Source organism: Triticum aestivum, chromosome 6A, assembly GCF_018294505.1.
Source record: "Triticum aestivum cultivar Chinese Spring chromosome 6A, IWGSC CS RefSeq v2.1, whole genome shotgun sequence".
Classification (NCBI taxonomy): Eukaryota; Viridiplantae; Streptophyta; class Magnoliopsida; order Poales; family Poaceae; genus Triticum; species Triticum aestivum.
The window spans coordinates 23,634,799-23,660,817 of record NC_057809.1 but is presented as its reverse complement, the minus strand read 5'-3'; the positions used below and the strand labels follow the sequence as shown (position 1 = coordinate 23,660,817).

At 44.3% G+C, this 26,019-nt stretch overlaps 1 protein-coding gene across 3 annotated transcripts; it reads right to left on the bottom strand.

Moving 5' to 3' along the window:
* Positions 1 to 9,674: 9,674 nt before the first annotated feature.
* Positions 9,675 to 24,559, bottom strand: LOC123130076 (uncharacterized). 3 transcript variants are annotated; one of them, XM_044550033.1, is made up of 16 exons: positions 24,348 to 24,550; positions 24,081 to 24,200; positions 21,336 to 21,594; positions 21,015 to 21,243; positions 20,775 to 20,925; positions 20,438 to 20,668; positions 19,688 to 20,059; positions 19,545 to 19,568; positions 19,384 to 19,460; positions 16,946 to 17,000; positions 11,669 to 12,037; positions 11,372 to 11,503; positions 11,212 to 11,289; positions 10,373 to 10,452; positions 9,858 to 9,928; positions 9,675 to 9,724 (listed from the first exon to the last, which is right to left on the bottom strand). In XM_044550033.1, exons 1-16 carry the CDS (start codon positions 24,369 to 24,371, stop codon positions 9,675 to 9,677), a joined length of 2,322 nt encoding a protein of 773 aa, XP_044405968.1. In that variant the 5' UTR covers positions 24,372 to 24,550. The 3 variants fall into 3 exon arrangements, with proteins under 3 accessions (XP_044405968.1, XP_044405967.1, XP_044405966.1); XM_044550032.1 differs by lacking the exons at positions 9,675 to 9,724; positions 9,858 to 9,928; positions 10,373 to 10,452 and adding exons at positions 10,579 to 10,829; positions 10,926 to 10,994 and having other exon boundaries at positions 11,135 to 11,289; positions 24,081 to 24,207; positions 24,348 to 24,559; XM_044550031.1 differs by lacking the exons at positions 9,675 to 9,724; positions 9,858 to 9,928; positions 10,373 to 10,452 and adding exons at positions 10,579 to 10,829; positions 10,926 to 10,994 and having other exon boundaries at positions 11,135 to 11,289.
* Between the last annotated feature and the right edge of the window lie 1,460 nt (positions 24,560 to 26,019).

Below are 26,019 nucleotides of genomic sequence, written 5' to 3'. Positions count from 1 at the left end.
TCAATTGTTACCTTGGTTGCGATTATGATCGCATTTGTTTTCGCACTGAAATGTTTTACATAGTTTCAATGTATGGTTTAATTAATTAGATGCTCTGGAGAGCTATATGTTGTTAGATGAGAACTATGTATGCACTTTGGTTTTAATGTGATGATGACCTTCGATTAATTTGGACACTTAATTATATATAATGCACGCGGATGAATCGGCAATGGATGTACGGTGACAGACACACCTCCGAGTACATTAAGGGCGTGCATGAGTTTCTCGATGCGGCTGAGGCAAACAAGTAGAATTTGTCCATGCACTGAATGTGGGAATACAAGGTCTTACTCTAACCGGAAAATCCTTCACTCCCACCTGCTTTAAAAGGGTTTCATGCCACACTATAATGTTTGGACGAGGCACGGAGAAATAGGGGTTATGATGGAAGACGCCGAAGAAGAAGAGTACGATGACAACTATGTGCCCCCTGAATATGGTGATGCTGCAACGGGGGGAGCTGGTGAAGATGAAGAGGAACCAGACGATGTGCCCAATGATGCTGCAACGGGTGAAGCTGCTGAAGATCAAGAGGAACCAGACGATGTGCCCGATAATGATGATCTCCACCGGGTCATTGTCGATGCAAGGACGCAATGCGAAAGTCAAAAGGAGAAGCTGAAGTTCGATCGCATGTTAGAGGATCACAAAAAAGGGTTGTACCCCAATTGCGAAGATGGCAACACAAAGCTCGGTACCGTACTGGAATTGCTGCAGTGGAAGGCAGAGAATGTTGTGGCTGACAAAGGATTTGAGAAGCTACTGAAAATGTTGAAGAAGAAGCTTCCAAAGGATAACGAATTTCCCGACAGTACATACGCAACAAAGAAGATCGTATGCCCTCTAGGATTATAGGTGGAGAAGATACATGCATGCCCTAATGACTGCATCCTCTACCGCGGTGCATACAAGGATCTGAACGCATGCCCAGTATGCAGTGCATTGCGTTATAAGATCAGACGAGATGACCCTGGTGATGTTGACGGCGAGCCCCCAGGAAGAGGGTTCCTGCGAAGGTGATGTGGTATGCTCCTATAATACCACGGTTGAAACGTCTGTTCAGAAACGAAGAGCATGCCAAGTTGATGCGATGGCACAGTGAGGACCAGAAGAAAGACGGGAAGTTGAGAGCACCCGCTGACGGGTCGCAGTGGAGAAAAATCGAGAGAAAGTACTGGAATGAGTTTGCAAAGGACCCAAGGAATGTATGGTTTGCTTTAAGCGCGGATGGCATTAATCCTTTCGGGGAGCAGAGCAGCAATCACAGCACTTGGCCCGTGACTCTATGTATGTATAACCTTCGTCCTTGGATGTGCATGAAGCGGAAGTTCATTATGATGCCAGTTCTCATCCAAGGCCCTAAGCAACCCGGCAACGACATTGATGTGTACCTAAGGCCATTAGTTGATGAAATTTTACAGCTGTGGAATGGAAACAGTGTACATACGTGGGATGAGCACATACAGGAGGAATTTAACCTAAAGGCGTTGCTGTTCGTGACCATCAACGATTGGCCCGCTCTCAGTAACCTTTCAGGAAAGACAAACAAAGGATACCACGCATGCACGCACTGTTTAGATGACACTGAAAGTATATACCTGGACAAATGCAGGAAGAATGTGTACCTGGGCCATCGTTGATTTCTTCCGACCAACCATCAATGTCGAAAGAAAGGCAAGCATTTCAAAGGCGAGGTAGATCACCGGAAGAAGCCCGCCATGCGTACCGGTGATCACGTACTTGCTATGGTCAATGATTTACACGTAACCTTTGGAAAGGGTCGCGGCGGACTAGCTGTTCCGAATGACGCTGAGGGACACGCACCCATGTGAAAGAAGAAATCTATATTTTGGGACCTACCCTACTGGAAAGACCTAGAGGTCCGCTCTTCAATCGACGTGATGCACGTGACGAAGAACCTTTGCGTGAACCTGCTAGGCTTCTTGGGCTTGTATGGGAAGACAAAAGATACACCTGAGGCACAGGAGGACCTGCAACATTTGCACGAAAAAGACGGCATGTCTCCGAAGCAGTATAAAGGTCCTGCCGGCTATGCTCTTACGAAAGAAGAGAAAGAAATCTTCTTTGAATGCCTGCTCAGTATGAAGGTCACGACTGGCTTCTCGTCGAATATAAAGGGAATAATAAATATGCCAGAGAAAAAGTTTCAGAACCCAAAGTCTCATGACTGCCACGTGATTATGACGCAACTGCTTCCGGTTGCATTGAGGGGGCTTCTACCGGAAAACTTCCGATTAGCCATTGTGAAGCTATGTACATTCCTCAATGCAATCTCTCAGAAGGTGATCGATCCAGAAATCGTACCAAGGCTAAGGAGTGATGTGGCGCAATGCCTTGTCAGTTTTAAGCTGGTGTTCCCACCATCCTTCTTTAATATCATGACGCACGTCCTAGTTCATCTAGTCGACGAGATTGTCATCTTGGGGCCCGTATTTCTACACAATATGTTCCCCTTTGAGAGGTTCATGGGAGTCCTAAAGAAATATATCCGTAACCACGCTAGGCCAGAAGGAAGCATCTCCATGGGCCATCAAACAGAGGATGTTATTGGGTTTTGTGTTGACTTCATTCCTCGCCTTAAGAAGATAGGTCTCCCTAAATAGCGGTATGAGGGGAGACTGACTGGAAAAGGCACTATTGGAAGTGACTCAATAATATGTAGGGACGGATATTCTTGATCTCAAGCACACTACACAGTTCTACAGAACTCTACCTTGGTGACCCCGTATGTCGATAAACACAAGAACAGTCTGCGTTCCAAACACCCGGAGCAGTGCGACGACTGGATTACATGTCAACACATCAGGCCTTTTAGCAGTTGGTTGGAAACACATCTCAGAGGTGACAACACTGTTTATGATGAGCTGTACTTGTTGTCCAGGGGACCATCTTTGACTGTATTGACTTACAAAGGATACGAGATAAATGGGAATACATTTTACACGATCGCCCAAGATCAAAAGAGCACCAACCAAAACAGCGGTGTCCGCTTTGATGCAGCAACCGAGAGCGGAAAGGACACATATTATGGTTACATAGTGGACATATGGGAACTTAACTACGGACATGATTTTAATTAAGGTCTCTTTGTTTAAGTACAAATGGGTCAATCTGTCAGGCGGCGGGGTACAGGTAAACCCACAGTACGGAATGACAACAGTGGATCTGAAAAATCTTGGGTACACTGATGAACCGTTTGTTCTAGCCAATGATGTGGCACAGATTATCTATGTGAAGGACATGTCTACCAAACCAAGAGAAAAAAGATAAGGAAGCGAATACATCATACGATGAGCCAAAGCGCCACATAATTCTTTCAGGAAAAAGGGATATCCTGGGAGTGGAGGGCAAGACAGACATGTCTGAAGATTATGAAAAGTTTCATGAAATTCCTCCCTTCAATGTCAAGGCTGACCCAAGCATCCTGATAAACGATGAAGATTATCCATGGTTACAGCGCAATAAGCAAATGACACAAGCGAAGAAAAAGTGAAGACTTTCTCCCGCAACTATTATGATGATACCATGCCAACTTTGTAACACACGAGTATGTTATGCCAACTTTTTCAGAGTTCATTTGAAAACTATGAATTTAGGTCGAATTTTCTCTATAGGTGCATCCATGTTCATTTTTTTAGTAAGGTTAATCACAAACTTGTGATTCACACAAATTTCAAAGAATTCAAATTTGAAAACTAATGGCACTAACAGAAAGTTTATAATTTTTCTAAAACTAATGGCACCAACAGAAAGTTTATAATTTTGCTGACCTCAAAGCGAAAAGAATTAAAAAATAAAGCAAAAAACAAAAGAAAATAAATAATACAGAAAACAAAACAAAAAAACTGAAAAAAAATAAAAATAGCAACAATAAGTATTTTGTTGTAAGTAGAAACAAAATAAAATAAATAAAGCAACAAAGAAAACAAAAAAAACTAAAAATAGCAGGAAAAAGAATGACTCAAAAATCAATTTTTATTGTAAAGTTATTCATAAACTAGTGATTCACACAAATTTTAAAAAATTCAAATTTAAACTATTCAAATTTTAAAACTAATGGCACTAACAGAAAGTTTATAATTTTTGTGACCTAAAAGAAAAAAATCACTAAAAACTATAAGTATTTAGTTCTAAGTAGAAATGAAAAAACAAATAGTAAAAAAATGCCACCTACTGGGCCACCACGGCCTGAATACGACTAGAAGCCCATCCATGGGCCAGGATTCAGGCCCGTAGAAGGCCCATCAGGCCCACAGGCATAGCGGTGTGAGATTATGCCCAAAGGTCTCCAGTTCTGAGGAGTTCAATGAAGAGGGCGGGGCAGCGCTTATAAACAGGTGCGACCGCTCCTCAGAATCTTTCTTCTCCTCTTTTTTTTCTTCTTCTTCCTCTTTTTTTATCGGGAACGAGGGTCGTCGAGGGTCAGGGTCGCCGAGCGGTAGAGGAAACCCTAAATAGCAAGTATCGTCGATGTGAGATACATGTGGCCGTCGGTGTCGGACACTACATCCACGTCCCACAAGTGACGCGGGCTTCGACGCCCGCGTCACTTGTGGGACGTGGATGTAGTGTCCGACACCGACGGCCACATGTATCTCACACCCACGATACTTTCTCGGTGTCGGACACTACATCCACGTCCCACAAGTGACGCGGGCTTCGATGCCGTCTGCTCGTTGTTCTCAACGACACCGATGGTCTGGAAGCAGCTGGCTATGATTATGATGGATCCAGTGACCTAATGCCGGTGCAAGAAGGAGACCATGAGGACGGCTCCGGTGACCCAATGCCGGTGCAAGAAGGAGACCGTGATGACGTCTCCGGTGACCGAACTGAGTCCGGCCAGGTATATATATTAGTTAAGCTTCTGCTGACTAGCTAATTGATGCATTCATTGTTTTGGTATGTACACATATTAATTAAGTCTTTGTTCTTTTTTCTAGCCCTCCGGATCGAGCACAACTTCGGTAAAGAGACGAGGACCGAAGAAAAAGTTGAGCTCGGATGAAAAGTTTGAGATCATAGCAATCGCGCCCGACGGCCAACCGATTGAACCCCTCCGGACAAAGAGCGCATTTGTCGCTCAGTGCGGGGTTTTGGTTAGGGACAAGATCCCGATCAGCATCCAGCAATGGTTAAAGCCGGCTACAGAAGACCCTGAGGTGTCTTATGTTAATGATATGCAGAAAAATGATCTTTGGACTGAGCTGAAGTCTAATTTCACCCTACCGCAAGAGGATGATCCAGAGAAGCCAGTTAAAGAGCAATTAATCAAGTCTTTTGCTCTTAAGAGGATGGCAAAACTATTCAGGAGGTGGAAGAAAGAGCTGAATAAGTTTGTCAAAAATAAAGAGACACCAGAATTCAAGGGCAGATATGAGAAGATCAGAGATCACTGGCCCACATTTGTGGCCCACAAGACATCGAAAAAGAGTAAGAAGATGTCGGCGACAAACAAGCAAAATGCTGCGAAGAAGAAGCATCACCATCGCATGGGGTCAGGTGGCTACCTCGTAGCCCGGCCTAAGTGGGCCAAGACTGAGAATGATCTGGTTGATAAAGGGATCGAACCAGAGACAATTAACTGGCCAGACCATTGCCGGACTTGGTTCTTCGGGGCTGACGGAACCTTGGACCCTGTATCAGGGAAGTGCATTTGGACGAATGATCAAATGGACATACCAGTCAAGAAGCTTCAACAGTATATCGAAGCAGCGCAGCAAGGGACGTTCGTTCCAGACAGAGAGAACGACGAGCTCACAATGGCCCTCGGGAATGCTGAGCACCCTGGACGGACATGAGGCATGGCAGGCTCCATTCCGTGGAAGGTTGGGTTTCCATACGCAGGCGGTTACAACTGCTAGGAGAGGAGGAAAAAAGTGCAGCAGACCCAAATGCAGGCGCTGCAAGCAAGGGTACAAGCGATAGAGGAACGAGAAGCAAATCACAGCAAACGAACTGCCGAAGCTTCCCCCGAAGCTACCCCGCCATCTCAGCGGAGAAGCAGCGTGGCTTCCACCGAGCTGCTTCAGCCGAAGCATGTCTTGACGGCTCCTGCCAGCTATCCCGTGGATGCTATCACGGAGTCTCAAAATTGCCACCTTATGACGCAATGGATTAATATGAAGGTCAAGGCGGCTGTTGGCTCTGTTTTTCCTACTGAACCCGGCGCAACTTTTCACTGCCGGCCGATTCCCGAAGGATATGCTAGGGTGATGGTGGATGAAATAACGGAGGGATTTGAGGACCTCTAGCTTGACCACCCTACCGGTGAAGGGGAGACTCGGCTGGGTTCTGCTCTGAAGACTCCATGCCTATGGTGGAAGGAGCTCATCAACCTTCCGAACTGGACGCCTCCGCCTCCTCCTCCTCCGGTGAGTCAGGGCACTCCGCCTCCTCCACCGCCTCCTCCTCCGGCGAGTGACGATCAGGGCACTCGGCCGGCTCCTTCTCCGGCGTGTGGCGGCACTCCGCCTCCTTCTTCGCCCGCGCCGGCGCGCCCGAGCAGCCAGCCTCCTCCTTCTCCGCCTCGTCAGCAAGGGCGGAAGAGACCTGCCGCTGCTCCGGCTACTCCGGCGCGTCGTAGTCCTTCTCCTCCGCCTCGTAAGTAAGTAAAAAAGACAACCGCTCCGTCTGCTCTGCCGGCGTCTAGCAGTACAGCCAGAGGCGGGAGGACATACAGATTCGGTCCTTCTCTGAAGACTCCAGAGAAGTTACCATACGAGAGGACCCCGGAGGAGAACGCCGAGATCGCGCGAGAAGAAGTGAGGAACTTCTTTGAAGGGGTAAAAGCAAAGAAACATCCACCTCCGGAGGAGAAGGTAGATCCGGTGAAAGCGAAGCGCACTCTGGCTGCCCTGACAAAACCACCCAAGTCTCCGCCGAAAGGAAACTATGAGCGCATTATTGGAAAGGAATTTGCCGAAGCAGAGCGGTCGGGAAGTACTGTCAGTGATCAAAGGCTGAAAGAATGACGAGCTGGGAAACAAATTGCCCAGCTCGGCGAACAAGCGAAGCAATCGTGCCCCCCGCTCAAGGTGCCTAGCGACATCGTCGCTAATGATCCAAGGATGGTGCCCGGTTATAGCAATCTTGGCGATTACCTGCCCGACGATGTACATTATGATTTCATGGAGGTGTAGATACAAAAATATGAGTACGGAAAGCCTCTCATCAAAGATGAAAGATCTCTATCAACGATGATGCGAAGATTGCATGATTGGTACTTGAAAATCTGCAGAGAGTCTGGGGGGAGGAGTACGTACTTTGTATGTGAGAGTTAAAAAGGAGCATGACCTCGTTGGAATTGAACTGTTGTCTGTTCCATTTGAGGAGTTCTTTCAGTTTTCAATCAATTGGCCCTCGATAAAGCAACGGTCACCTGCTACTGTCTGTAAGTAGTACTACTTCTATCATTAAGTCTCTCTATATAGCTCAGCTCTTTCATTGCATGTATTTATAATTATCCTCACTATATTATGCAGATTGAAGATCGCCGAATTGAATAAAAGACAAGTCGATGATATTGGGTTCATTAACACATATCTCATAGATGCAACTGAGGTTAAATTTCATGCCGCAGATACCGAGGCCAACTTGCTATGATCGTTGGTAATAAACGAAAACAAAGATATAATACTCTTTCCTTACAACTTCAAGTGAGTGTTACTGTCTTGTGCGTATTCGGTTTCCCTTATATATTAGTCAAGGTTATAGTAATGTAATTGATGAGTTATGCATGCGTGTGCAGTTTCCACTATATTCTCCTAGATATTAAGTTTGAGTAGGGACTAGTAACCGTCTTAGACTCAAGACGAAAAGATCCCCAGGACTATGCGGACATGACTTAAATGCTCGAAAAGTAAGTTAAATCGATCATTATCCACCATATCCGCAACTTTGTTCATTTCCTGATATATCAAGTAATTGTTTTCTTTGTCTGGCAGGATTTGGAAAAAATCCACCAAAAAAGCTCCAGGACTCCCGAAGAAGCTGCAATTTAGACACCCGAAAGTAAGTACTATAGTAGCATGTTCCGCGCATCTCCTATTGATTCTAGCGCTAGTTTCATCAATACCATTTGGCATTCTTGCTTATCAGTTGATTGACCTCTATTTCTTGTAAAGTGGTTGTGGCAGGAACAAGGGAATGATTTCTGTGCATACTACGTTTGCGAGTCCATCCGCCACATGACCTGTGAGCGGGGCTACTCTGACGAACAATATGAAGTACGTAAATAACAACATTCACAATTTTATTTTATTACCACCATTTGTGTTGAGTTTTATTCATTCATATATATATGTATTGACCCCCTTCTTCAAATTAGATGTTTCGGAAGCGGGTTGAACTCCTAGCACCAGCTCGCATGCGAGCAATTCAAGAGGAATTGGCGGTATTCTTTCTTGACCACGTGATCGCTGAAGACGGAGAATACTATATGGACCATGAGTCCGTATGTTAGGAGATTATATTTATAAGATATAATTATTGTATATATGTAGCCGGTAGTGTCGGATAGATATACGAGAACTTGTTGTTCGACCAATCTCTCAGAGAAGCAGAGGTGGTCGATATCACTTCTCTCTGTATGCATATATGTTCATGACGATCTTCTATTTCCTTCGTTTGCTTACTAGCTAGCTAGCGTGTCTAGTCCTCTCTATACGTATGTATAGTACGTAGCGTCGACCAAGCATGGACATAAGAGAGGACACTTCTCTCTATTAATTATAGCTAGCTAACACAATATATGAAACACCTAAATTAACCCCCCAAAACCCCAAACCCCCCCCCCTTTCAAAAAAAAACAAAACCCCAGCCACAGAAATGCTGACGCGTGGATACCTGTTGGTCCCGGTTGGTGCCACCAACCGGGACCAAAGGCCCTCCTGCCTGGGCTCCGCGCACAGGCCACGTGGAGGTCCATCTGTCCCGGTTCTGGATTGAACCGGGACTAAAGGGACAGGGAATTAGTACCGACCCTTTAGTCCCGGTTCAGGAACCGGAACAAAATGCCCTTACGAACCGGGACAATAGGCCTTTTTTCTACTAGTGATGGCATCCTTTGCTCTGTCGAGCGGTACAATTGTTTAAAATTTCTCTCATAACTCCGTCATATATACAAAGATAGTAGAAAAGGTCAAAACTAAATGCTTAATCATGCTTAGTTGCAGAGAACAAAATAGTTGCAGAAAATAATACACTCTCCGTCCCAAAATTCTTGTCTTAGATTAGTCTAGATACGAACGGAGGGAGTACTTGATAATAGGACCACAAGCACATTTTTTGCGAGTAAATAAAGTAAATGTATGAAAGACTAACCTTCATAAGCCTTAGATAGGTGACATCATGGCAAATTAAACTGTATGAAAGACTAACCAACATGGTGATCTGGTCTGCTTTGCTGTTCGGCATCGCGTACTAGTACTTTTTTGTTCTACTGAATTTCTATATATTAATTCTAATTAAATATGTACATGCATAAGAGAAGAGAGGCCAAAAAAGAAGGGAGGGAAAAAACCATGCAATGCCTGTTGGGCATGGTGTACTGGTGTTCGGTTACACCGAAATCGTCATATTTCCAAATGAACATGAGTTTTGCTGTATTTTTAGATTTCTCGGATTACGCCCTTCAGAATTCTCAAGGGCTTTTGAGTAACTGAAATAATGCTACACAGATAGGTTCAACCATAATTCCAACTGAACACGAGTTTTCCAGATAGTATTATTTCTGAAGGACCTAATATGAAGGGTGAGTCAAACAAGCTCTATAGATGAAGCCCAAAGCTAACCTGTGGTCCCGCTCTTGTGTGTCTTATAACAGACAAGCGTATATCTATCTACACACGCAGCCAAAACCCATCTGAATTTCGACGACCAGTCCTAACTGAATCATCATTCATAATAATATCAGATCTCATTATCTTTTTCTTTTGTCTAATATACGATATTTTGAAGACGAGATAACACAACGAGGATGCAATTACTGAACTTCATATGGAAGTAAGATAGCGGTAGCGAACGATTTGAACAACGACCACTCCAACCGGTGAGAAATCCAAATGATATTACCACACTGGTCACATTTTTTTTGTTACCGTAACAATCAGAAGAGGAACCACCAAGATCATATTCACAGCAAAGCTGGACCGAGCGTCTCCAACTTGCATCCCACACGCGCTGAATTTGCAACACCCAAAATTGATACCCTGGATCTGGGAGGTAGGGAAGGAAGAGATGATGGAAGGGGCCGAAGTACCTTGCTCCGTTGGTCAACCACTACGACCAAGCCCAGCCTGTGATTCACCTCCAGGACCTCGCGCCAGCATGGTCGCCTCGAGGACCTTGCGCCGTCGCCGTCTCCCAGCTCACTACACCGGTGCCTCCCTGTCGCGAGATGGATTGGGCTAGATACGTGTGATTGACCCAACATTGACAAAGATTGTTAAAAAAACATGAGCATAATACCTTTGTTGATTAACCTTAATTAATATGTTAAAATCAACGGTGGAAAATAATCAAAGAGGGGGTTACATGAAATTACAAATGATAACTCTCCAATTAACGTAAAAGAGCTCATATTTAGATAACACAAATCTTTGTTGAGTACAAATCAACGGCTTGACTCTTGTGTTGTGCTGGCATCCCAAACCCCGTCTACATTTCATCCATGCGTACTTAACTTTTGCAGTTTTGTCTTGATACTTGATGGAAATCAATTGATTTTCATCATTGCTATTCCTCCAAAAAATCCGATCACGACACTGCACAAGTTTGATAACAAGAAAGAAGTGTAAGACAACCTTACCATCACGACACTGTGCATTCCACTAGATGATGTTCGTTTGGGAGGTGGTAACCTTTTTATGCCCTCCGCGTAAGCGAAATTTAAGACATCTCCAAGTTTGAAGTCAATCGAGTTCTCGTAGCTGCAAACCAATACTATTATTTAGCCTGCGCACGTATGTACGTGGTCGACAGAGAAACCGTGGAGAGAGAGAGAGAGAGAGAGAGAGAGAGAGAGAGAGAGAGAGAGAGAGAGAGAGAGAGAGAGAGAGAGAGACGTTACCAATCAGTATCGAAGTTGTACAAAGAAGTAACATTTCCCTGTAAAGTCATGACTAGCAATGGACAGTCTGGACGTACCACACCAACGCATCGGCTGTTATCAGTTTGGAGCCCACTGATTTGTCGAATGCACGTATTTGTCTTCACATCCCAGATCTGGTGGGGAAAAAAAGAGAACTGAGGATACGCATATTGATTGGGGTGAAGAGGAAAAAATCCATGTATACTGCATATATACTCGAGCTTTCCCGGACACGGATCCGGTGACAATGTACTGCCGGTCGCCACCCGGATGAAAATAATCAACAGTGAGCTGATGCTCGTCGCAGTCCAGTACGGTGACAGGAAGTGGTGAAGAAATTTTCCAGATCTGTGGATTTTGGAAAAGAAATGCGTACATCTTATATAGAAAAGCCGACTAAGTACTGCCTCTATCTAATGATATAACATGTTGTTATAACCAATGTATTATATTGATTGTACCAACATCTTATATCTTATATTATGGGGCGGAGTGAGTATGTAACTAACTAACCTTGAGCATGTTGTCCATGCCGACGCTAGCCAAGCAGTTGCTATCCCAGGGGTTAAACACAACTTTCTCCACGTTGTTCAAGTGCGCCTTGAGTTTCCGGACGCACCTCCAGCCAGCCTCCCAGTTCCAGAGCTTGATATGGCGATCGACAGAGGATGACACCACTAGAGGGTCGCTTGGATGAACCACCAGTGAAATGACTACGCCGTCATGCCCCTTGAATTTCGTCACCTCGTCGTTCATCGCGAACGAGTGCACATGGATCCACCCGTGAAAGTCGCCTGCCATGAACCAGCGCTTGCGCGCTATGAACTTGACGCTACGCATCATGTCTGTGGGAGCCAGATTTTTCAACCTCATCACTCTTTCCTGCACGCCCAGACGTATAAATGAGGTCAGATCAGTTCATTTGAAAGAGGTACTAAAACCAGTCTGACACATAAGCATTACCAAGACTGGCATCACAAAAAAAATCTTGCCTTGCTATTTATTTCTAAAATAAATGAAATATTTAAAAATCAAGACGATACACCCAGCACCTACAAACAAACCAGCCCCTTATAAAAAGGTTTAACTCCTTATAAACTACTCCCTCATCTCATAATATAAGTGTTTTTTACACTAGTGTAATGTAAAAAACACTTATATTATAAAACAATCTAGGACTAAACTTTAGACCCACGTAATGGAGCCATGCATGAATGGGGCAATTTAGCCTTTGACGTTTTCACTAGAAATTATTGGATTGCTAAATGGGCTGGCTCCGACACCATTTAGTGCATCACGTTTGGTCTGTGGAGTGTCATACTCTGAAGCAAGGCTTCTTATTAGCCCCCCGAGACTCTAGGGTGCAACAGATTGGTTAAATTCGAGTGGAGTCAGAGCTCCTTCAAGTTGACTATGAATACAAATAATGCAACACATGGGTTAGATGATTCTCCCCCTAACAGTGTACCTCTTCTAGTAAAGGATGTACTCCCTCAGTACTGAAATGTAAGTCGTTTAAGGGTTTGACGTGCAATTGTTGTAACCCTACGAATATTTTTCACTTTCCTGAAATGCCCTCCCACCACCGCTCTCACCCACTCGAGCTCACTCTCTTGTTCCCTCTCACCAACCCCACCTCTCGCTCCCCTCCAGATACTCGTCGTCGATGGCATCTCCTCGCCGTCGTCGCCGGCCTCTCCTCACCTCCCTTTCTCCCCACCACCGTGCACCCCATTTCCTCCCACCACACACCCCGTACCGTAGGTCAAAAGCTTGATCTTGAGCTTCAGGGCTGCGGAGGCTGTATTCGCGTGCGTCGACACCGGCTTCGCAGCGGCGCTTGATGTGGAGCGCGCCGGAGCAGAGGAGCAGGGCCTTCTTCCTCACCTCACAGTGCCGTCCTCCTCCACGACCACGCAACCGCAGCAGCGGAGGACCCGAATCCCTAGCCAGCAAGCTCAGGCAGCCATGGTCCATGGATGTACCGTCTCCCCCCCCCCCCCCCCCCCCCCCCCTCCGTCGTCTCTCTCTCTCTCTCTCTCTCTCTCTCTCTCTGACCCCGTCTCCATGACCAGGGCGACGCCATGGAAGGGCCACCAACAGCAGCAGCTATGGACATGCAGGCCGCTGCCCTCCCTGATGCATCATGCGCGCAGGCCACAAGGAGGGAAGACCACCACTCTACTACTTCCTGGGTCACCATGGAAGGTACTAGAGTAATCCAGTCAAGACAAAACTGCAACTTACTGGAGTTATGTTCCATGTTATGCTTGCTGCAACTTACTGGAGTAATTCAGTCCAGATAAAACTGCAGAAATCTGAAACTTTAGCATGGACTGAATTATGTTGGTGCATAATTCAGTCTTTCAGTTATGGATTTTGTTAGTATTGTTACTGGATCATTCACGGACTGAATAATTCAGTCAAATTCAGCTAAGATAATTAAGCCAAATTCAGATGTCCCTTCTGTTTGCATCATTCATGGACTGAATAATACTGGTGCAAACTGTAGTGTCTCATAATTTTGGAGTAGCTTGCTGGAATTAATGCTTGAGCTGGAGTAGACTGCTACAGTTAATGAATGTTTGTTTCTCTTCCTTCTACTGTTAATTTGCATATGAAGCTACTCCTCTTGTGTCCTCCATATTGTTTGAAACTACTGAAATGAATGAGGGCATATGAAGCTACTGCTAATGGAGTAACTTAAAATGGATTACTGTTAATTTTGCAAATTAACCTACTGTTAATTTTGCAAATTTACTTAAAATGGATTTAACTTGCAAATGAACCTACTATTAATTTTGCTACTGGAATCATTTCCCATCGTGTTTTTTCGAAGCACTACTGCAGATTTGCATACTAAGAATGGCTGAGTATTTTATTTACATCAAATTATATCAAACAGTTTAGATTTTTCAGTCATACCATAGTGTTTAAAAAGTTTGGACATTCTGAAGATTCAAATAAAAATAGACATATGCACAGTTTACTTGATCATGTCAAGTTATAGGTGAAAGTGACCCTCTTATGGGAATAATGAAGTACAGAAATGAGAGAGTTCAAAGTAAGGCCGGGGTAAAATTCTCAAAGGCCATGCTCTATGTTTTACCACTACCCTTCCTGATATTCATACTTCTATTCCTACTCAATTTTACCTGAAATGAGAGTAGCAATTATTTCTGCGCGTTAAATCATACTCCTACTGATTTGGGGTACTGATGAAACTAAGTCAAAACCTATTCTAAATTGGCAGTACATGTTCATTTTTTTCTATTGATAGTACAAATCCAAATCAGTATTGACAGTACATGTTCTACTCCGCAAAGCTCTTTTTACCGGTGCCCGGATGTACCGGCAACCAGCTAGCCAATCAGCACATGACATCACATTAAGCACTCATATACGGGAGATGTATTTCACTCATTTTCTCTAGATTTGCATGCAATGTATTTTTCGCACTAGGACCCACCATATGTCAGATGAAGGAGACATGCATGCGTGACCATCTCTGGCTGACACACAAGTACTTATGAAGCACGCATGCATTTTGTTTTCGCTTTGATAATTTCAATCACGCATATCTTTTAATCTATTGTTTTATTTTTAATTTTTTTATTATATTTGAACTCCCAGGGTCAAGACCTTTACAACAAGATCATTCTTGGATATATTTGAAACATGTTTAAATTTCAACGTTTCAACTCACTTATTTCGTTGAATCTATTAATTCCGTGTGGGAAATTTGTTTTTCATTTTAGTGAATTTATTTTGAAATGAGCTAAACTTGTATTGAGTGAAATTAGTTTTGTAATGGAGGAAATATAGTATTTCAATATAATTTTTGAGTGAAATATTTCCAAACGTGTGAAATATGTTTATTGAAATGATTGAAATTAATTTTTATATGAGTGAAATATCAGTTTCGCAAGCGCACAGTGAAATTAGTTTTGAAATATATCTTTTGTAATGAGTGAAAAAGGTATTTTGAAATGAGTGAAATATAGTATTTCAATTGAATGAGTGTAATGTGTTTTCTGGAATGAGTGAAATTAATGTGTTTTTCAGTGAAATAATTTTACTGAAATCGAAAAATTAAATTTGTGAGGATGAGTAAACAAATATTCAAAAGAAACCTATTTCAAAAGAAATAGCAAGAACAAACCTATTTCGTAAGAAATATGTGAAATAACCCATTTTTATAAGAAATGTGATGAAATATATTTAGTGAAATGATTCAAATCAATTTTTATAAGAGTGAAATATCAGTTTCGCAAGCGCACAGTGAAATTAGTTTTGAAATATATCTTTTGTAATGGGTGGACAAGGTTTTTTTAAACAAGTGAAACATAGTTTTTTCAATTTAGTGAGTGTAATGTGTTTTGTGAATGAATGAAATCTATCTTTCATAAATGAGTGTAATGTGTTTTCTAAAATGAATGAAATCTATCATTTGTAAATGATTGTAATGTGTTTTCTGAATCTAGTGAAATGTGAAACTGACTGGAAGGTTTTTCGAAACTAGTGAAATGTGAAATTGACTGAAATGCTTTCTCTAAAATGAGTGAAACAGTAAAATTCAAACTAGCCAAAGTGCATCCAAGATTGATCTTGTTTTAAAGGTCTTGTCGCGCTGAATTCAAAAATATATAATATTTCAAAACTGGATATTTAGTTCAAAAGTTATCAACCTTTTAAAATATGGCATGGAAAATAAAGTGCAAGTATTTAGTACGTGCATGCAGCTCGTTCATCTGCTCAATCTCTCACCCTGCCACCTCACAAAAGGTACTGCTGTGGACCTCGCCCAACCTTGTATATGTGTTTGTATAAGATTCGTATTGCTAAAAAGGAGAAACAAAAGCATAGTGGGGTCTACCAGCCACAGCAATCTCAAAGCAACGTTTGTGGTAGATTCTTCACCAGTACATCCCGCCACCGGTAGAAAAACTTAATTCGTGTTCTACTCAGCGTCCATCTTTCAGTGTTCAATATCTTTGTTCAGTTTCAGTGTTAAATTTCAGTATTACTCCAAGATTGTACTGCATGCAGTTATTCAATTTATTCAAGACAGATGATTACGGCAAGTTTATGATCATCAAATTGTTTACTCAGATGCTGAGCGAGTACTGGGTGAGGATATGAACCTAGGCGAGAAAAATTGAGAACTTTTGTGCAGCGGCGATGACTTCAGCGGCAGCAGCACATGTGCGTGGGGAGGTACAGCCCCTTGGTGCGTGCAGGCGGCAGCTCGCCTCCACCAGCAGGCGGCAGCAAAGCAACAGCTCGCCACAACAAGCGGCCGGCAGCAGAGCACTAACTTGCCTCCACCAGCGGGCGGCAGCAGAGCACCACTTGGGCGCGCGCGGGCCAGGAGGAGCCCCTGGGCGTGGGAGAGGATGAGCGCGTGGGCGGGGGTGGAGGTGGAGGTGGAGGGCGGGGAGCGGATGCAGAGGTGGAGGGTGGGGGCGGAGGTGGAAGACGCTGAGAAAGAAGACAGGCTGATTCAAAGTTTGAACTAGGGGTATAAAGGTACATTTACCCATTTTCACCTGGTCGGAACATATTCCCAGTGACTTACATTTCGGAACGGAGGAAGTATTATGTTGTAAAAAACATTAATAAGACCCGCTCTTACATCGCATGTGTGCTTCTCCAACTGACCGTGTAAATACTACTCCCTCCGTCTCAAAATAAGTGACTCAACTTTGTATTAGCTTTAGTACAAAGTCGAGTCACTTATTTTAGAACGGAGGGAGTACAAGTGAAAGCTGATATTATTCAGCAACATACCTGGGTCTCGTAGTTCCAGATTGAGACACCGCCACGGCGATGACTTGCCAAAATCCTGCGTCACACTTGAATACTTAGAAAATATATTGAAAGTAGTTCTACGGAGTACTTGAAAAGATTACTTGAGTCGTGTTAAATTATCTAAACCATCTGTCATCCCACGTCTCTATAGGTGGGATTTGATCCTTAGTCCTTACTACAGCTGGATTTGGATCGTCCTACAGAAAGTGTGGAGGAGAGGAGGGAGTGGGCCACATCGTCGCATCTCTCGGGCTCTGGCAAGGAGGCAGCAGAGGAGGATCGCATCTCTCGAGCTCTGGCAAGGAGGCACTAGAGGAGGATCTCGTGCTTGGGCAAAGAGAGGAAGAAAGGCACAAAGAAGAGATGAGGAGAGAGATTCCTTGGCGGGCTCACGTATCAACATTCAAATCTACAAACGGTACTTATCCGCTCCGCTGCAAATCTTATTGAGATTTTTTTAGGTACACCGTACTACTAAATAAGATGAGTAGTATTAGGTTGATCAAACTGCTGATATAGATCGGTACAGAATTTGGCTTAAGGACAGATTGGTATGGATTGAGGGAGATTGCCATGGGGATTTGAGAGGGAAATGTTGGATCGGCAAAGGGGTGTCAAGAACCTGAAAACTTAAGGATAATTCTGTCAATTCTTATTTCTATTTGATGGTTATATACTAGAATATTTATTGAACATGCCAAAGGGGGGAATCAGCAAGACCAAGACAGAACTGGGGGGCTCATAAAAAGGCAAACGAAGAAAGGGGCATAAGATCCAAGGTGAGCGAACCGCGGGGGGGGGGGGGGGGGGGGGGTGTTAAATCAATTCTCCCCATGGTGCATCGTCCGACCATGGACGCGGCCTACACCATCATCCGGAGCAGCATCCCATGGTCGGGCAGGGTGTCGCCGCTCCTCCGCCGTCACGTCCACCCAACCCGTCGTCGGAGTGGTCCGTCCATGCGAAAGACCTCCTCCTCCGCACGAAAGAAGCCGGCTCGGGCGCCCTCAGGCCAGTGCTCGTCCGCGCCGCCCATGGGCACCTCCTTTCCTATGCTCCGCGCTCTCCTCCTCCACCTCCGCACGAAAGAAGCCGGCTTCGGCGCCCTCAGGCCAGTGCTCGCCCGCGCCGCCCATGGGCACCTCCTCTCCTATGCTCCGCGCTCTCCTCCTCCTCCGCACGAAAGAAGCCGGCTCCGGCGCCCTCAGGCCAGTGCTCGCCCGCGCCGCCCATGGGCACATCCTCTCCTCCTCCTCCTCTCTTCGGCGGCCGGCGTCCACGACGCGTCTAGCTCTGGCGTCGTACCCTGTTTGCCGCTAGACCGGCTATGTGGCAGCCTAGGCAGCTCCACGCGCGCGCGACCAGGCTCCTCCTGCCGCTTCACCTCTGTGTCGACGCCTCCTCATGCCACTCCGCGCGCGGTGCGCCGGAGCTCGCGGCGGCCAACGCCATGGCGCTCGGGAAGCTTGTAGACAAGGCCACTAGCGACGCGGTAGGGCGAGCTCCGCGTCCTCAACAACGCGCAAATGCTTCGTTTCACCACGCGGGCACGAACACCAGGTGTTCGTTGAAATGCCTAAGAGAGAAAGAGGATGACATGTGGGACCCACATGTAATAACGGTCAATCTATCTGTCGAAATAAAAGGAGTTGACCTTGCCGCCATGTCAGCCCTGACACTTGGGTCCCACATGTCATAAATAGGTTTAAAATCATAAAAATGGTCATCAACTCGACTTAGTAATTTTTGTCACAAAATTAGTACTAAACTGGAGTTTCGGTCACTTTTTTGAATTTGGTAGTTCAATGGGACGGCAACCCTAAATATGGTAATTTCTTTTTGTCAAATACTCACTGCCGGAGCGATAAAGATTGGGAATAACATCGTACTGTCCCAAAATACACCTCACGCGTTAATATACTACCTGAATTCTGCTGTAGTATTGCGGCATCTGGGCCATTGAATCACAAAAATAAATGGTCCAAATTTATTTGATGTGCCGTAAAAGGACTCGAAAAAAATATGGTAAAGTACATCGTGCAATCAAAATCTGTTATGGTCCATTCACCCCTAGATATCTTGCATGTCGGAGAATAGAAAGCCGCCCTTATTTCCTCCAAAGTGGCAAATTCAGAGATACTATACTATATCAAGCTATATTTGTGTATGAATTTGTTAATGACTTTATTAGAAGAATTTTATTGTTTGGATTATATATCTTACTCATGCCAAAAGAAATCATTTCTGATTGAACTTTTTTCTCGACATAATTAACAATCCCATTTAATTACTAACGTGCATATATATGTATATTTTTTATAAAAATGGTTATCGTTAAAATGAAGAATATTTTCAATGTATCAGCTGGCCAATGCGAATGTACATGTGGAGGAACTAAATTAGAAGCATGAACTCACCATGGCTCTGTTGGATGCACATCTATTTGTGTTAAATGATGATCCACAGGCACAGCAGCATCCACCCGGTATATGACCTAAACGTACAAATGATGCATGGTTGGTAAAGCAATTCGTTGGAATTACTAGGGAAGATGTAGGGAGAAAATTAAAGTTTCCACCTTGGTTACTCCTGATCGCGTCCGCTGCATGACACACCACAACAAGTCCAAGAGCGATCCCCGCGAGTTTAAAGAAAGGAAGAAACGTTAGTCACAGCTCAAGTTCAAGTTTGTAATGAATGAAGCCTTAATGAGCCTCTCACCTCAGAGGTGACCGCCATTAATGTCACCTTATGCACCTTGTTGCCTTGAGTTAGTTCTAGGACTTCCGGTAAGAACTGGTCGTCCCCGTCTGCTATGTCCTCGTGCGCTATGCAGCTCTCCAGGGTCACAGCAAACTCGCTCGTGTTCGCGGGAGGCTGCTTTTTCATCACTAACCAGTAGGTTTGGGTGGACCTTGGTGGCACAACGCCGCTCAGCTCCGAAAGTTCCTCCATGTGGTTCTCGGAGAGAATTCTGAAGGCAACATTATCTTCTGTGCTGTTACTTAAGAGGAGAGGGCAAATGGCCTTGTTTAGCTCGAAGAAGGGAAAACGAAGCTGGTGAGGATGAACCTCCAGGAATCCACTCTCATCCTGTTGTGGTGCAGGGCGGGCTAACCGTTAATTAAGAGGCAGCACCTTGGCTCAATACGAGAACATAGTCGCTCAATCTTCGTATAAAAGGTCACACTTACATTTTGGGTCTGAGTTCGACATTTGTTTTTTCGAAACGGATAGTTCGACATTAAAATTCTAGTACAATGACTTATATGCCAAAAAGTTATATTGTTGGATTCACAGTTGAAAGTCTGATAATATACTTTTAGTGGCCAAAAAATTATATTGTTGGATTCACAGTCGATCAAATTATTAGTCAAAGTTAGGAACAAAGTACAAAGACCAAAGGAGTATAGAAAATTCTTTCTTTTCTTGAAAATGAATACTGAAACATGGCACCCTGAGTAATCGCACCTGCTCGTCCAACGACGTAGACCCGGTGTCAATTGTTAATGCTTGAGAAAACTGTGTCATAATCTCGGTCTCATCCAGCTCCCTGATAATGTCTCCTATATTGGGCCTTTTGTGTCGATCGGCGTCAACACAATTCAGAGCTATCTTGATGCATGTCTTCACAAGTTCGGCGCATGAATCAATATCATCAGTTGATGCCCCTTGTATCCTATTTTTCCACTTCTCTTGTACCTGGCAATTTGGGTAGGTGGCACAAAATGGTAGTAGATAATATAATGTTTTTTGCAAAAAAAATTACAATCGATCACGATGAATTAAGTCAGGAAATTTTTCTTACGAGATCAATGAACTCTTCAGAAGGCATTTCAGCACTTTGGGAGTAGCCCAAGCGTCCCGTCATTGTCTTTATGATTATTACCCCTAAGCTAAATACATCCAATTTATTTGAGACAAGACTAGAATTTATGTACTCCGGCGGCAGGTACCCACTGCACACACAACATATCACATATGTTACTAGTTTATTCATAGAATTTCCAGCTTATTGAATTTATTTGATATGAAGTATTTGGCTTACATTGTTCCAATGGCGCTGGCTGATACACGTGTTCGTTCATCTCCAAAGAATTTCGACAATCCAAAATCTGCAATTTTGGGGTTCATTTGCTCATCCAGCAATATATTGGCCGGCTTCAAGTCCAAATGGTAAACTGGAGGATTTAGTTCCTCATGGAGGTATTTCAAACCCTTGCATATGCCTTTAATTATTTTATAGCGTGTCTTCCAATCATGTCCACTTGATTCATCTGTAGCAATCACAAAAGTGAATAATATCAATATATAAATTGTCATTGGTTCTTAACATGCTACATTTAGTACACATAGAGCACCCTCATACCTTGAAGACAGTTGTCAAGACTTCCGTTGCACATGTACTCAAAGCACAGCGCCATGTGTTGGTTTTCAGCAAAAATCGTCCTTCCATTGAACTCTATGTATTCTCCACGAGTTTCATGGCAATAACCAAGTAACCTCACAATATTCTGATGCTGGAGAGTTGCAAGATTAAGATATTCCTTTTGGAATTGTTGGTTATTAAGTTCTGGCATAGAATGAAGCTTCTTGATGGCAATAATTTCCCCATTTTTATGCTGTCCCTGTTAAACACGCAACGCCATTTCATTTTCTGCTTGCAGCAACATATCTAGAAGATAGTATAAAGCAAAAAATGGCCCTGATCATAAATATGCCGTGACACTTGCCTAAATTTGCATTGTTATGTGAGGTCAAATGGGAAAGACGCCATAAGTCTTAGTCTGGCCAATTTTGAATCGTTCGCCATACAATATGTATTCTACATACAATTAATATCTATTCGTGAGCTGTCCCTAATGACTGTAGGAAAAATGTTAAGGTGAAATATTAATAAAAGAAAAAATAGATTAGCAGTGTATGTTAGTGAAGATAAGAGTCTTAGCTTGCCTCCTTAGGCAGTGACTCAATTCAACAAATGAAAAGGTCTATAAGCCAAAAAAACGACAATGGGGATATATTAATATTGCGAAGATATCAATTACACCCAGTCTCTACAACAAGAATTATTCTAAAGAAATCACGGATGCACACAACCCAACAAAAAAGAGAAGAAAAAACAAAAGATCCTGCTACGGTGATCAAAACCTTGTAGCTGCAAAACAGACCACTACCAAGACAGCACCCGGAATCCAAATTCTCCAAAAGCGATGCCTCTAAGAAGGAAACAATGCACAAGCATCGTCCCCGCCCGATTAAAGATCTTTGGTTTTCACCCTGAAGAAAGTTCACTCTCTCAAAACAATGTCTTCAACAAGGCCATTGTCAAGCACAACCAATTTAGGCGAGACCTTGGATTTTGACCCTGAAAGATATGACTCTGTACTCCTCCTATGTTGCCGCCCCGCTTGCCGATGCCACTCCTATAAGTCAAGAAACACCAAGCAAAGTCCTCATCGCCCCAAAGACTCAGTCCGCCATTACTAGATCTCAGACCTCTGCTACCATGACATTCTCTGCCACTGTCTTCACCATGGAAATCAAAACGCCGATAGGTCCCATGATGGCATCAGAGAGTGAAGCTTCGCATCACTCCCTCCTGAAGCAGCACGGCAAGAAATATGGGTGCACACGACCAAATCTCATCTGATCCAACAATCTACAGGCATCAGGTGCCCAATGGAGATAACGGCGGAGCTTTCCGAAACTCATTATCGGAGAGATCAATGAGAGTAGTCATCAAGCAGAACACCATCTTGGTACGAGAAGAAGCATAGGACCACCTCCTTTATTAGGCCGAACGGCAGGCCCACACGCCGCCGCCCGCCGGCTCCCAATAGCAGGTCGGATATCTTAGCGAACACTGCTGCCACCACCCGCACCACACGGAGATTATGAGCTGAGCCGCACTGAGTCCCCTGAACTAGGTGTCGTGCCGCCCTCGCGGCCACAACGGTCGCCAAGGTCACCGAATAAGTCCGAGGCCGCCGCCCCAGCGTCCATCTCCACCGGACTAGTCGTGCCGTCCAGGGCCACCCCAAAGCTCCGGCTGGAAATCCCTCCACACAAGGAGGAAGAGGCCCCTGCCGCTACCAGTTGCGCTCGGGGATGAGAGCCCGCCACCGCCGTCAGCCGCGGCCTTTAACCGGCGGCATCCTGCTGCTGCGGTGGGAGGAGCGGGGGCGGAGGGGAAGGGGAGGCGGCGGCTCTAGGAGTCCGTCCGAGCCGCCCCTCCTGGGAGCGACACGGGGGTTTGGAAATTGATGATTCAAGTTGTATCAGGTTATCACATCTTTCTTAGATGCAATTACCTTGTTTAGGTACAACACGTAAAAGACAATGCCTGAAAGCTATCACTAGCGAGTCCATGATTTTCAAGTCCAAGGATGAAAAGGTAACAGCCATGAAGACTACACGTCCCGTGTTAGTATAATCTCTGTTTAAAATAGGGGGCTATTGCATTTAGCAGCAACATTTTCAAAAGCTAAGAAAGGCTATAGTGCAGCTATGGCGGGCTTATCTATTTAGCGTTGTTTAAAAAGAACTGTGCAAATTCCAGTCATAACTAGCCAAAAGGGGGGGAAATTATGACTCAAACATGATTCGAGCTCCAACTCATTAAACTATTCAATGCAAACAAATATATGCAACCATTCAGCTCACAAGTTGTATCGAATCAGATTCCCTTAAAGCTGTTCCACTACAGCTACTTCCTCTGTTTTTAAATATAAGTCTTTTTAGAGATTCCAATACGAACTATATATGAAGCAAAATGAGTGAATCTACCCTCTAAAATATGTCTATATAGATCGGTATGTAGTCTTTATTGAAATCTCTAAAAAGATTTATATTTAGGAACTATATTTGGAAACGGAGGGATTAACATTATTTCAACTCTGAAACCAAAACAGCAAGAAAATCTATTGGGGTTTTCAGCAGGGCAGTAATTGACAGCGCCACAGAAGGCATCAGCAAGACTGGTCCTGCTCCACCTCGCCAGCCGCTCCCCATCCCAGCCCCGTGGAAGCAAATGATGTCTGTATAACCGAGGTGAAACCAAACCCAATAGATTTCTACTTTGTACAAAAGCTGGGTGGCTGAAAATTCTTACCTTGTAAACACTTCCATACGCACCAGCACCAAGTTTTCGCTCCTCGGAGAAACCATCCGTGATTTCTTCTAATAAATGGAATGGTAAGGGCCTAGGCGCCACTCTTGCACGGTCCATGTCCTGCCAGCTAGAAGAAACAACCAGGTTTACACAGGATGCAAACCAGATTTTGATATGAAGCTCATGGAGCATCGGCAAACGGGTAACACTGGTAAACTCAGTAGCAGATAGATGAGAGGAAGAAATACCAAAAGGAAAAGCATTAACCTTGAAAAAAATGAAGTCCTGCATTCACCTCTTGGTCGATGCAGCAGGAAAGAGGATTAGGTCGGTGTGGAGCTACCAAAGAACTGAAGATGCAGCTCCACACCGCAGTAAGACGAATGATCCTCTTGGTCGATTTGGTCGACGATACTCAATTTGGGGATAAGGAGAAGCTCGGCCGATCTGTGGCTCCAATTGTCGTGAACCAGATCCAGATGTCCGGATTAAACAAAGTCTAGTTGCGTGTACTTTGCTTTTTTAAGCACAACACGTCACAGTGCATTAGTCTCTATTCTTAATGGAGCAGTTGGTAGTCTCGCTTCCAGGTTTTTTTTCGTCCCACCATTTTCGTCCTTTTTTTTCGTAGGTTAACCGTCGTAGATTTTTTTCGTCGCCTCCCCCACTTCATCGGTTTATTTTCACTTCACCCTCTCACACAACGAAAAAAACTGAACGGATCAGAACTTTCCATACTGACGCAAATTATTTAGTAATGTCTTTATGTAAAAGAATCAATCACAATTAATTTTCATAACGTTTGTTTCCTTCCAAATCACGTCCATAACTTTCCTTCCTTATTTGGGCAGAAACTGTTTGATAGCAGAGATTAGGAAGCTTCCTATGAGTGTAGTAATAGGAAGTATTCTTTTTCTTGATAATTCGTTTCCATGCAGGATGATAGTAAATTAGGCCAACATTCACCACTATTTATCAACATCATCAATCGTATCCATTCCTAGCAGTTGGTAGTCTCGCTTCCAGTTTTTTTCGTCCCACCACTTTCGTTCGGTTTTTTTCGTAGGTTAACCGTCGTAGATTTTTTTCGTCGCCTCCCCCACTTCATCGGTTTATTTTCACTTCACCCTCTCACACAACGAAAAAAAAACTGAACGGATCAGAACTTTCCATACTAACGCAAATTATTTAGTAATGTCTTTATGTAAAAGAATCAATCACAATTAATTTTCATAACGTTTGTTTCCTTCCGAATCACGTCCACAACTTTCCTTTCTTATTTGGGCAGAAACTGTTTGGCAGCAGAGATTAGGAAGCTTCCTATGAGTGTAGTAATAGGAAGTATTCTTTTTCTTGATGATTTGTTTCCATGCATGATGATAGTAAATTAGGCCAACATTCACCACTATTTATCAACGTCATCAATCGTATCCATTCCTATCAGTTTTAAGGGAATCTGCTCGCTATGTCTTTTTTAAGGGAATTCGCTCGCTAAGTCATCGTCGCACGTTATTTTCACAAGCAATTCCTCTAAAAAAGGCGTGGGTATTGGTAGTTGAACGCCCGCTAGGTTTTTCGCCTGTCACATCCTCGCGCTGTGCCGCCGCCACCCGCCGAATTTCCAGCCGCCCGACCCCGTTAACTTCGCCAGCCATCGGGTCGACTGCCCTCGCCCCAAACCCCCATCCCCGAGCACTAGCTATCGCCGTGTTGCCGTCCCAAGCTCCACGCCACCGGGAATGAATCAAGCGCCGTCCTGACACCGCCGTGGCCGGCCCAGCACCTCCAGCCTTGCATGGACAGCTTCAATGTGCAGTCTCCCTTGCTGTCTCACCTTCTGCCAGCGCATGCAGCGGCGGGGTTGGACGCGTGCGTGCTTGCTAGCTTGCTCTCCGTGCGTACGTAGTTGCTCTGCGTGTGTCACACCGGCCAATGCGCA

What these genes read in the sequence shown, in the direction of transcription:
- LOC123130076 (XM_044550033.1), bottom strand. Translation starts at nt 24,371, where the DNA reads ATGCAGGACTTCATTTTTTTCAAG. An exon ending in GCCAGCGCCATTGGAACAAT is followed by an intron (nt 20,926 to 21,014) that starts GTAAGCCAAATA and finishes TTGTGTGTGCAG; the next exon opens with TGGGTACCTGCCGCCGGAGT. An exon ending in TAATGGCGGTCACCTCTGAG is followed by an intron (nt 19,569 to 19,687) that starts GTGAGAGGCTCA and finishes TGTGTCATGCAG; the next exon opens with CGGACGCGATCAGGAGTAAC.